The 13,200-nt window shown below is 45.3% G+C and overlaps 2 protein-coding genes across 2 annotated transcripts in view; both read left to right on the forward strand.

Moving 5' to 3' along the window:
- Positions 1-5,352: 5,352 nt before the first annotated feature.
- Positions 5,353-7,773, forward strand: LOC124238654 (uncharacterized). Its single transcript, XM_046659835.1, has 4 exons — positions 5,353-5,389; positions 6,391-6,734; positions 6,852-7,192; positions 7,548-7,773. The coding sequence occupies exons 1-4, from the start codon at positions 5,353-5,355 to the stop codon at positions 7,690-7,692; spliced, it is 867 nt and encodes a 288-aa protein (XP_046515791.1). The 3' UTR covers positions 7,693-7,773.
- Positions 7,774-7,794: 21 nt separating this feature from the next.
- The window catches only part of MCF2L2 (MCF.2 cell line derived transforming sequence-like 2), a 230,763-nt gene continuing 225,357 nt past the window's right edge, over positions 7,795-13,200 (forward strand). Inside the window, exons 1-2 of the mRNA XM_046658154.1 lie at positions 7,795-7,829; positions 10,098-10,159. The gene's annotated coding sequence lies outside the window, so the exon portion shown is untranslated. The remainder of the gene's footprint in view (positions 7,830-10,097; positions 10,160-13,200) is intronic.

The following is a 13,200-nucleotide window of genomic DNA, read 5'->3' on the forward strand; positions in this document are numbered from 1 at the left end:
GTCAAAGATCGGTTAACTGTATTTATGTGGGTCTATTTCTGGATTCTATATTCTGGTCCATTGATCTATTTGTCTATTCATTTGCCAATACCACACTGTCTTCATTACTCTAGCTTCATAGTGAAGTCTTGAAGTCAGGTTGTGTCATTCTAACCAACTTTGTTTCTCTCCTTCAATTTTATGTTTGTCAGCTATTCTGGGTCCTTAGTCTCTCCATATAAACTTCAGAATCAATTTTTCATATCCACAAAATAACTTGCTGGAATTTTGATGGGGACTGCATTGAATCTATTGATCAAGTTAGGGACAGCTCCTGGAGGTAAAACTTACAAAAGTGTCCTCCCCTCCCCATGACTGGGTCTCCTTGGAGTTTTTCTCTCTCAGACTTTCCTACACTGAGCCTCCAGCAATTCATCAATTCCAGTTCAGGTTTCCTTATCCCAGCACTAGTTCCTGCAGCGGCTGCTGCTGGTGGGTTTCTGTAAGTTGTGATTCTCTCTATTTGCCTGTTGGTATTTCCAATTTTGGGGTAGGGTTTGCCCTGTGACCTCACGTCTCTTATGGACTAAGAGTGGTTGATTTTTCAGTTTGTTCATCCTATTACTTGTTGTTAGGATGGAGTGGCTTCCAAGCTTCCTTCATGCTGAACTGGAAAAAAGTCCCAGAATATTTTAAAAATAAAAATAGTTAAAGCACTGCATATTAGTGTCTGTAGGATACTAGAAATCAATGCTCAAAAGAAAATACAAAGTAAAAGTAAATTAAATTTCCAATTAAAATTTCTAATTTTTTAATTAGAAAAAAATTAAAGTAATCCCAAGGACAGCAGAAGGAAGGAATTAGAAAGGATAAAAGAAGCAATTCATAAATTAGAAAATAGAAATGGGAATATTAATAAATATAAGATTTAGAAAAAGCACCAATAGAATAGATAGCTGGCTCTGCTATGCAAGAAACGGGCTGGCCCCGTGGCCGAGTGGTTAAGTTTGCATGCTCTGCTTCAGTGGCCTAGGGTTTCACCAGTTCAGATCCTGAACACAGACATGGCACCGCTCATCAGGCCATGCTGTGGCAGTGACCCACATAACACAAGCAGAAGGACCCACAACTAGAATATATACAACCATGTATTGGGGGGCTTTGGGGAGAAGAAAAAGAGATTGGCAACAGATGTTAGCTCAGGAGCCGATCTTTAAAAAAAAAAAAGAAAGAAGGAAACAGAGAGGAAGCACGAAGTACAAAATAAGGGGAAGTAACCACAGACACAGAAAAAATTAATAAAGTTGTATGGAATTACGTAACTCTATGCAATACATTTGAAAATCTGGATGAAATGGATGAAATTCCAAGAAAATATAATTTATCAAAACATCCCAGGAGCAATGACTTGTAGTTACACCACCAAAACCATGATCCATGAAACAAAAAATTGATAAATTCTTCTTCATTAAAATTAAAAACTTCTGTTCTGCAAAAGACATTGTTAAGAGGATGAAAAGACGAGCCACAGACTGGGAGAAAATATCTGCAAATCATGTATCGACAAAGCACTTATGTCCAAAATATATAAAGAACTCTTAAAATTCAACAATAAGAAAACAAACCACCTAATTTAAAAGTGGGCAGACACTTTACCAAAGAAGATATAGAGACAAGTGTACAAAGAGTTGCTCACCATCATATGTCATTAGGTAATTGCAAATTTAAACTACTATGAGATATCGCTATATACCTATTAGAATAGCCAAAATCCAAAACACTGACAATACCAAATGCTGGTTAGGATGTGGAGCAATAAGAACTCTCATTTACTGCTAGTGAGAATGTGAATGGTTTTACAAGCCAGTTTGTAGTTTCTTACAAAGGTAAACATAGTCTTACCACACAGTCCAGCAACTGCATTCATAGGTATCTACCCAAATGACTTGAAAATTCACACCCACAGAAACATCTGTGCACGAATGTTTACAGCAGCTTTATCCACAATTGCTCCCAACTGAAAACAACCAGATGTCCTTCAGTAAGTGAATGGATAAACAAACTGTGGTACCACCATACAATGGAATATTAGGAATATTATTCAGTGAAAAGAATAAATGAGTTATCAAGCCATAAAAAGACATAGAGGAACCTTAAATGCATATTGCTAAGTGAAAGTGGCCAGTATGAAAATGCTATATACTGTATGATTCCAATGATATGACATTCTGGAAGAGGCAAAACTCGAGAGACAGTAAAAACATCAGTAGTTGTTCCAAGTTTGAGGGGAGGAGAGGATGAATAAATGGAGCGTAGGGGATTTTTAAGGCAGTGAAACTATTCTTTTTTTAATTTTATTTATTTATTTATTTTGAGGAAAATTAGCCCTGAGCTAACATCCGCCACCAATCCTCTTTTTGCTGAGGGAGACTGGCCCTGAGCTAACATCCGTGCCCACCCTCCTCCACTTTACATGCGGGACTCCTGCCACAGCAATGGCCCGGTAAGGGGTGCCATGTCTGCACCCAGATCTGAACCAGCAAACCCCAGGCCGCCGAAGCAGAACGTGCCAACTTAACCACTGCTCCACCGGGCTGGCCCCCAAGGGAGTGAAACTATTCTATATGATACTGTAATGGTGGATATATCCATGACATTATGCATTAATCAAAACCTACAGAACTGTACAAAGAGTGAACCTTCATGTAAAATACAGACTTTAGTTAATAATAATGTATCCATATTGGCTCATCAATTGTAACACACGTATGACAGTAATGCAAGATGCTAATAACAGGAGAAACTGTTTTGAGGGAGAGTGAGTATATGGGAATTCTCTGTACTTTCTGGTCAGTTTTTCTGCAAGCCTAAAACTGCTCTAAAAAATAGTCTATTACTGAAACTAATATATCAAATAAATTTTTAAAATCCCAAATGGTTTTGCCTGGAGCTGGTAGAATTATGATCAATTCTCCATCCTTCTTTTTTCCTACCTCTTCTTTACAGTTTCCTGTACTTTGCTAGTATGTTCTGCAAAGAAAATGCATTATTTTGGCAATAGACTAAAACTGAGAAAGAACGTAGGGGCCTGCCTCATGGCCCATAGTTAAGTTGGCGCATTCCAATTCGGCCGCCTGGGGTTTCCCCAGTTTGGATCCTGGGTGTGGACATGGCACCACCCATCAAGCCATGCTGAGGCGGAGTCCCACATAGCACAACTAGAAGAACCTACAACTAGAATATACAACTATGTAGTGGGGAGCTTTGGGAGAAGAAGGAAAAAAAAAAGATTGGCAACAGATGTGAGCTCAGGTGCCAATCTTAAAAAAAACTTAAAAAAAACAAAAGAAAGAACATATAAGAGGGAGGAGAGTGGAAGTGCAGAGGTAGAGGCAAGTGTGCTGTCCGCCCCCCATGTGTGTCCACCTGCACACTCACATGCAGCCCTCTGCCAGGGGAGCAGCTGGTTTCAGGAAAAAGATGACAGTGAATGACCGTCAGGATGCTGTGAGCTCAGGTCACTTTTTCACTTCTTGGGTTCACCTATCCAATCAGCTGTGCAGTAGGTGGTATGTGATGTGACCCCCTTAGACAAGGATCCCAGTCCGGTCCTTCACATTAGAACAGCTAGGCTCCCAACTCAGAGGGGGTTATCCTACCAGGTGGCACTGGGAGAAAAACGCACCATCATGATGCTGAGGCAGGTCTAGCACCTCTGTAAAATGAGAGGCTTTGACTGAGGGACGTTCTCTCATTCTGGGCTTTGCCCGGGAGCTGTGGGGCTTACAGAAGTGAACAAGGTTTTCTCTGCCAAGTAGCCAAAGTCCAATAGGGAAGACAGTGAAGGCAGAGTGGGATGCTTAAGAAGAGGCCCTTTAGAGAGACATTATCTCGAGGCCTTTGTGGTGACCCCTGCCACCTCCCACAGTGCACCTCTACCTACTTTATCCTCTATCTCCTGTCACCTTCTTCCCCCCTTTCCTTTTCTCCATCATCACTTCCTCTTCTCTTTCTCCTTCTGCTGTGCCTTAGCACACTGCTTTTCAAAATGCTGGCAGCAACTGCTTAGTGGGTCATAAAATCAATTCAGTAGCTCCAAACAATCATTCTAAACAACGTTTTATTATGAAAAGAATTTTAAACATGCAGAAAAGAGAACAGTAAAATAACCCATATACCACCTTGATTTAATAATTTTTAATGTTTCCCAATATTTATCTCATTTATTCTCTTTGCTAAGGTAGTTTAAATTACAGACAATGATGTTTCATCCCTAAAAACTGAAGTATAAATCTCTAAGAAGATAAGCACATTTTCCTACATAACTATAATATTATACTTTCCAAACCCAAATTTCCCAAATTTGGACCATTGTTTTAAAAAAATGAAACAGAAGTAAAATATTTCAGGGCTTCACATGTAGTAAGGGAAAAAATTGTTCTGTACAACTTATGTTTTAATTATGCATCTGTATGTCTACTGTGTCATGATGTAAAATTTATAACATACTGTGGTTTGCAGTCTCAGAAGTTTGAAGAGCTCTGCTCTAGGCCAGTGGTACTCAAAGTGTGGTCCCAGGACCAGCAGCATCAGTATTCCTCGGGACTTGTTATAAATGCAAGTTCTCAGGCCTCATCCTACACTATCTAATCAGAATCTCTAGAGGCGGAAACCAGGAATCTGTATTAAAAAAGAATCACCTGTATTTCCAGGTGATTGTGCTAGTTTGAGAACCACTGATTCAGACTAAACTGGGTGGCCCCAGGGGGGCCCCAGGCATCCCTCACCCTCACCTGTGGCACCCAAGCAGGTCCTTTGTCATTCTCTTCATTGTCAGAGGCAGTGCAGACAGTCCACCAACATGGAGGTGGAATCTACCTTGGCAGTCTTGGGGGATGATTTTTCTTTCCAAGGTCATGCAAATCCTTACCTGAAAGCAGAGCATGGTCTAGTTTCATAAAATTAGTAATACACAGTTTGATCTTGGTAGCAGCAGCATCTGTAAAATGAGACCAAAGTCTTTAAAGGGTTATGGTGAGGCTTAAATGGTGTTTGTGAAATGCCTACCATCATACCAGGCACAGAACAGTTACTTAGTCCATGGTGGTGGCAGCTGCTGTACTTGATGATACTGCCTATCACAACTCTGGGCAAGTAACTGATCTTCAATAGACATGACTGATCGGTAATTAATTCATTAGAGAGGGAGGCAGTCTATTCTGGCTTGTTCCTTGATTTTGCCATATATCAGAGCAATGCGATTTGTCAGAGACAGGAAATAGATCATAATTAGGAAGGAGAAAAGAAGATAAGGATGGGAAGGGGGAGGAGAGGAAGGGGAGATGACAGGAAGCATGTTCATATTCATGAGCAATGGAGACAATGACAGTTTTCTTGGAGGGACAAGGAGGTATGGGCTATTGATCACTATGTGGTCATTTCTTCTTAGTTACATTACAGGATTTCAGAACTGGAAAAGGGAATACTAGATCACAGACCCACCCCACCTTGGCCCAGGGGAAACAGTTGAGGCCCTGGCAAAACACGTGTTAGAGAGATAGGGGCAGAACTGGTTTCTGAGGACCAGCACTGCCTGCTACATCTTGCCATAAATTCAGCCAATTCATCTCCATGGAAACCTCTGAAGATGGTGAAGGTACAGACGGGGGAAAGGAGAGAGTGCTGAGTGTGATTTCTTTCCTTTCTGTCCCTTTCATACTCTCCCTCATTCCTCTTCATCAGCTTCTCCTGCCTCCTCTTCCCTTTCCCTTCTTTTCCTGATTCTCACCCATAAGGACCTGGCCTAAACCAGGAAGCTGAGGTGACTGGATCTGCAAAGTCCAGAAACCCCCACACCGGCAGTCTCCTTAGCAATGTGCTGGTTTCAAACTCACAACTGGCTCTGACTGGGCACCAGGGTTCTGACTACCACCAACAGGAAACACCTCGTTTGGTTCCTCCATGGAATAGAATAGCCAGAAACCACCACGGAAACACAATCCAAAGCCCTCTCACTCCTTTGGATCTTTAACCCTTTTCTGAATCTCTTGCAAGAGGTTACTATGAAAATGGTTGCTTTGCTTGTGCAGGCAGAGTGCAAAGTGACCAAACCTCACAGGAGGGAGGGACTTCCGCACAAATCTCACGTCGCAGGTGGACTAACATCATCTGTTGCCCACAGCCCACAATTATTACAGAAAGCATTTTTAAACGTCCCCAAGCCCCTGGGATGAGTGGCTACTACTAGAAATTGGATCCAGGGTGTTTGGGCTTTGGCTTTTTACACGCCAGAAGAGGAAAGCTGAGCTTCCTGTCATTGGCAAAGGGTGGTCCCGGCACTTTCGGATATTCAGGGCCCCCCCCGTTGTAGAATGGACTGAGGACAACCTGAGCAGATTCGCGTTTGCTCAGGCTTTTCCCGCGGAGCTCTGCTGAACCGGGTTAGTCTTTTGCTGCCTGTCATCTGGAACCACCTAACGAGGCCGCGGGAGCGTCTACCGCCCGAGAGCTGCTCGGAGAAGACGCTCCTGGGGCTGAGGGGGAGGAGGGCCCGCACCCGGGCTGTGCCAGAGCCTTTCCAGGAGGGAGCACTGGCGCGCCTGACAGTCGGCCGACGGAGCGGCGGCGCATGGGAGTGGCTGCACAAAGGAAAAGGCCCACCCGGTGGAGACCGGAGTGCGCACAAGCGTGCCCAGCCCTGGCCGTGCACAGCCCGCGCTCCCGGCTCCAAGTGCCGGTGTGTCCACTGGACGCTGGTAACTGCGTGAGACAACCCCTAAGGGGGGCAAACCAACTCCAACGGCCCCCATCCCTCCCCAACAGCTTCCCCCATCTCCCCCCCCCCCCCCCCCCCCCCCCCGGTCCGGAGTCAGGATTTAGGGGCGAGCAGCAGGGCCTCACCCAGCCCTCCGTTCCTGGCTCTGGCTGGATGGCAGTACGTCTCCCAGTCAGCCCCTTCTCGCCTCAGCTTCTCCGCAGACACCACTGGGAAGAACGAGCGCTGGGCGTTCAGAAGCCCGGTGCTGGCCGGAGCGACTAAGCTGATGTCTCCCCTCTGTTCCAAAGACAGATCGAGAGCCGCCTCCACTCCGGGGGCCGGAGCGCCAACTCCCCGGCCGGGGAAGGCGCGCAGCTTGCCCACCCGAAAACGGGCGACGCTCCCGCGCTTGCGCGCTCCCCCGGAGCCCCCGGCACCGCCCGGAGGCGGGGAGAGGTGGGTGTGGAGGCGGGAGGCGCCGGGCGAGGGGTGGGCGGCGCCGAGGAGCCCCTGCTGCCACGCGCCTCCGCGCCTCCGCACCTCCGCCCTGTGCGCAGGCAGGCTCCGCGCTCCCCCTGCGCTGGGGCCGAGCATCCTTCATCCTGACGCTCGCAGCCGCGCGCCGGAGACCCGACCGCCCAGGACCCCAAATCCAGAAGCCCGTGCGCTCCCTCGGCTGGAGAAGCCCGTACTGCAAGATTGGGGCCACTTGGTTTTCTCACCTCCAGAACTGCCATTTCCCTCTCTCTCAAAGCCAGACGTTACGTTGGGAAAGCTTAATCGACTTAATCTTTAAATTAATCCCCTGCAGGGCGTGGCTGGCGTCCTCTAGGCGAGCGGCCCAGGAGAGCTGGCCCTGGCTGGGAGTGACTCTCGTTTTGTGCTTGAAGAGAGCGAGGAAGAATGTGAGGGCAGAACATCCTTGGGAGAAGATGCCTTTTAAAAATCATGCGTAACAGCAGTTGAAACGATTTTGTGTTGCTTTGTTTTGTTTATACTGAGTGGTTTTTCGGTGAAATGCTATTTTGATTAAAAGAAGAAATGGCCCCTCAGGAGCTCACCCGGCGCCTGGCCACAGTGATCACTCACGTCGGTAAATGAAGCTTTCTTTTTTTCTCTTGCGTTTTATTAATTGAGGGTGGGGACATAGTCTCTAGGGCCTCGTGTCCCCCCCTACCCTCACCCGCAGCCCAAGGGCAGCGCCCTTCCCTGCTTCTCTGCCTCAAGATGCTGCTTGGGGCGGCCAGTGACAGGCATCCCTGGGGCGCGGCGCTCTCGACCTTGGGGTCTCCCATGTCTGGCGGGGCTGGGGCGGCCTTGGGGCAGGTGCCACCCCCAGGCAGTTGCCAAGTCTGTTGAGCCTGAAATCGAGGGCTACTGGGCTGTTACGATCCATCACCCACTCTGACCGCGGGCGAGGGTGGGGAGTGGTGTCGTGGTTTACACGACAAAGGAGAGGGGACGTGACGAAAGAATGTCGGTGTTTTGCCGCGGGACCTGCTACTGCCAGACCCCTGGAGGCTTATTCACAAGGTAGCTGGTGAAATGCAGGCTACATTTAGGGGGCCGCTTCTCAGGCTGGCTCCCAGGCCTGTTAGAAATACTGCGAGGTGTCGGCACATCTCTCTGAACCACAGTGGGAAACCTCTAGAAGCCCCAGAAGACTGAGCAATGTTAATCCTCTCTCATGAGTTAAAAAAGGGAAGCAAAATATTTATGCTTTGCTCCTGAAATAAGGGTTGTGGTGAAAAGATAGGCCCTATTTAGTAAAGAGAACATTGAGACAGTGGCGAGTTAATTCCTTCTTAGCATTTTCTTCCTCCACCTGTTCCCTGGACCTCCGCAGGTAAACGACACGTTCTGGTGTAGAGCATTTGGATGTAGATGACTAGAATTATCAGGATAATTGTCTGTTGCTCAAGTCACTTTGAGACCCTTAATGCAAATTAGTTTTTATCAATAAAGTCAGGAAGTTTTTACCTCAAAGTTCCACTCATTTGTTAAAATTGCCTTCTTGGTATCTGTATGTTAAATATTGCTTCAATTAGCGAGCCCTCATGGCTCTTGGAGCACCCTAGTGCATTGTGTTTAGTGCAATAATGATATGTATCTCGATTGATATACATGTGGGGATATACTTTGTGAAGATGATTTATATGGGAAGGCCTGGTTTTCATGATTCAGTTGAAAAAAAATGTTTCTGGTGCCAAACGTGGCCACTGACCTGGTATGTCTTTAAGATGAAAGGTCAGTAAAATCCTACCAGGGAAGGCTGAATGTGAAATATTGCTGAAGGCAGGATGACATTGAACAGAATTTGGAGTTTGAAATATATTGAATGCTGAAATGATTGTGCTAAATACCGCCCATGCATGAAGTTGTGATCTGGAGAAAGAGCAGCGGACGGGTATGACCGTCCGCATTTGAATCCTTCCCTGGACAAGTCATTCAACCTCAAGCTGAGAAATGGGAATTTTAGTAATCCTTCCGCACCTGGCTCAAAGGCTGTTTGTAAGATAATGTGGGTAAAAACAGCGTCTAAACTGTGGTTGCGTTGTTGGTCCTCTCCCTGCCACTAAAGATCTTGGGCAGACCTCTCAGGGTGAAGCGTCCCATCTGTTAAGTCAGGAGATGGATGTGGATGACTATTAGGGTCCCTCCTGTTTTTCTCTGGATGTAGGGTCTTCTCGAAGATCTGGTAGGCAGTATTCCTTGGCTGCCTGTGACCCAGGCTGTGATAGTTTCTTGCCCACCTTGCTGCTTCTCTCCTGTAGTCAGCTCCAGCATGCAGGATACCAGTGTGAGCTTGTAATTTCTGCTCTCAGAGAACTTCTAATGACCTCTGGCATTTGTGTACCTACTGTCTCCTGTGTACTCTCTCAAACCTATGAAATAGGTGGGGTGTACATTATCATCCCCATCTTACAAACGAAGGAATTGAGACTTAGGAAGTTCATCTTTCAAGATTTCAGGGGCAACAAGTGGCAGGCTCGGGACCAGAAGGCAGCTCTTCATTCCTTCTGTGGGGGCATCTCATTGAGGGGGTCTCTAACCCTGCAACAGCCCTGCCTTTGTGGAGAGTTGCGTTGATTAGCCAGTGGAGCTTCTGCTAGGGTGGGTTGGCTCTGCATTTGACTGTTCTTTTCCGGCCTTTGCTTGGCGAGCAGCCTCTGAGGGGTGTGATCATGAGTTAGGGAAGGGTTGAGCAGTGCTTGAAGCAAGATGGTGGGTTAGACATCCCTCTGGTCCTCTTCTAGCCACTCATCTGGGTTGCAACATTGTGCTTCCATATTCACTCTGCCACCTCTGTCCCTCAGCCAGTTCCTCCTCCAGCTGGGGTTTCTGCTCTTTCTTTCCACAGTCCCTTAGGTTTGACAATTCAGTTCTGGGGCCTGTTGATCCAGTTCCTGAAATATCTCAAGGGTGAGTCTCCTCCTGTCCACTGCCACCTGCCTGTGACCTGCTTCAGGACCTCATTTCCTTCTGACTGACCATTGGGCAAGCCTCCTGCCTCCGCTGTGTTTGTATCTAACCTACACTAGGAATAATAAAACAACAACAACACAGCACTCGTGTATTCTAGAAGCTTTCATAATACCCTCACACAGTCATTCTCTGTAGCCTGGAGTACCAGCTCTTCACTATTTGGCTCCCTTCTAGTCTTATCTCCTGGTGCTTGATATTTCTCCACCTTTGGTTGGTTAACTTGGGCTATTCAGTTCTTCAGTTTTGTCCCACTGTATTTTCCAACTCTGTTCCCCACTCCATTGTGCTTCTTTTTTTCCTCCACCTGGAATGCCCCCTTAGTATATTTCTCCTTAAATAGTACACACCTTTCAAGCCCAGTTCAATGACTCCTCCGCCAGGGGGCTTTCCTCATCCTACCAGCGGGACATAATGACTCCTGCTTCTGAATTCTAAAGTAGGTTTTGTTCTACTCACATCGTGCTTCTCGTACTCTCCTTCATATTATGGTTAGTTGGTTATTCGTGTTCTCATCTTCTCTCTGCTCCTAGACTCTTCATTACTTATTCGTGTGTCCAGGCAGTTACCTAACACAGGGCCTCCATCTAAGGAGACGCAGAATAAATATTTGCTGAATAAATGAGTGATTTGTTGTGCCTTGGAATGGACCTTGAGTATTGAGTAATGCCAGGCAGTGTTTACACAGACAGCTCTGAAGTATTTGTGGATAACTCTTTGACTCTCAGACACCATTTTTCAAGTAAACATTAGGCCCTTCAAATATTCATATGTTGTGGTTCACTGTGGGGACTTCCTTCTTTGGATTTTATTAGTTTGTCAGGGACCCTCATAAAATATGCAATTCACATGTGAACAGTGTCCAGATATGTTTTTACCATGCAGGACACAAGTAGGACCATCCTCTCCCCTTTGTTCTGGACTATAGTCACATTGGTTTGATCACAAAATTTGAATCAGAAAAGAGTTGTTTGACTTTCCCCACCCCATCCCTTTCGAATCTTGAATCCTCTCTATAGTAACTTTTGCTATACTGCTATTTATATGCAGCTGTGCTGCCTGAATAAACATGGATGTTCTACTAATGCATCTCAGATTGCTCTAGGATTTTGATTGACAGGGCACATATGGCTCACACGGGGCTTCCAGTCAGTGGAAACCCTTAGTCATCCAGCTGGTTGGGGTCAGTAATCCCCCACACAGGTTTCACATTTCCAGTCCAGCTCACTGTCCATCTTGTCATCTCATATTAGAAGTAATTATTTTGATTTTACTTTATCATTGTTCTAAAATAGCTTCATATGTTTGACTATGCTTGACGAAACTGTGAAGCAGAAGGTAATATCCTTTGAGACATTCCTTGTATACTTATGCATTGCTTAATGATGGGGACGTGTTCTGAGAAATGCATCATTAGCCGATTTCATCATTGTGCGAATATGACAGAGTGTACTTACACAACTCTAGATGGTATAGCCTATTATACACCTGCACTTTATGATATAGCCTATTGCTTCTCGGCTACGAACCTGTACAGCATGTTACTTTACTGAATACTGTAGGCAATTGTAACACAATGTTACCATTTGTATATGTATTTGTATATGTAAACATAGAAAAGGTACAGTAAAAATATGGTATAAAAGATAAAAAACGGTACACCTGTATAGGACACTTACCATGAATGGAGCTAGCAGGGCTGGAAGTTGCTCTGGGGAGTCAGTGAGTGAGTGGTGAGTGAATGTGAGGACCTAGGGCGTTACTGTCCACTGCTGTAGACTTCATCAGCACTGTACACTTAGGCTACACTAAATTTATTAAAAAGTATTTTTTTATTCAGTGACAAATTAACCTTAGCTTACTGTAACTTTTTTACTTTATAAACTATTTTTTTAACTTTTTGACTCCTTTGTAATAACGCTTAGCTTAAAACATAGACACATTGTACAGCTGTACAAAAATATTTTCTTTCTTTACATCCTTATTCTATAAGCTTTTTTCTATTAAAATTTTTTTTTTTTACTTTTTAAAGTTTTATCTTAAAAACTAAGACACAAACACACACGTTAGCCTGGACCTACACAGGGTCAGGATCATCAACATCACTGTCTTCTACTTCCATATCTTATCCTACTGGAAGGCCTTCAGGGGCAATAACACACGTGGAGCTGTCATCTCCTATGGTAATAATAACTTCTGGAATACCTCCCGAAGGACTTGCCAGAGGCTCTTCTTGAGGAGATGTCACTCTTTTTGGAAATATGTCTGTGGTGGTTTGCTTGGGTTGTTTCTTTTTTTTCATTATAGATTTGATTGTAAGCAGATAATGCACCATGAACATTCCTTTCTATTAATGGAAACCTTTTGGTGTTGGGGCCCATGTTTTCAAACTTTTTAAAGAGCTTGTTGGGGTCTGCAAAAGCTTCTGCTAAACCCTTCACTGTGAATTTTCTTAGGGGTTCTTCCTCTTTTTCTTCTCCTGAAGTTGCCTTTTTTCTTGCCTCTTCTTCAGCTACGCATTCCTGTTCCAGTTCCAACAATTCCTCATTAGTCAGTCCCTCAGAAGCCACCTCTAGGAGCTCCTCAATGTCCTCCTCATCCACACTCAGGTTAAAGCTATTTGCCTTCTCAGCCACAGCTCTGTTGATTTTTACAACCTCCTCATCCTTGACAAATCCTTTGAAGTCATAGACGAACCTCTTAAGTGTCTTCTTCCAGATGCCATTCATATACTGCTTGGTGACATCACCCCAAGCCCAAGCAAGGTTCTTTTTCTTCTTTCTCCCCAAAGCCCCAGTACATAGTTGTATATCCTGGTTGTAGGTCATTCTAGTTCTTCTGTGTGGGATGCCACTCAGCATGGCTTGATGAGTGGTAGGTCGGTGCCCAGGATCTGAACTGGTGAACCCTGGGCTGCTAAGCGGAGCATGCAAATTTAACCACTCGGCCACAGGGCGGCCCCCCAAGCATGGTTCTTGATG

Source organism: Equus quagga, chromosome 4, assembly GCF_021613505.1.
Source record: "Equus quagga isolate Etosha38 chromosome 4, UCLA_HA_Equagga_1.0, whole genome shotgun sequence".
NCBI classification, from domain to species: Eukaryota; Metazoa; Chordata; class Mammalia; order Perissodactyla; family Equidae; genus Equus; species Equus quagga.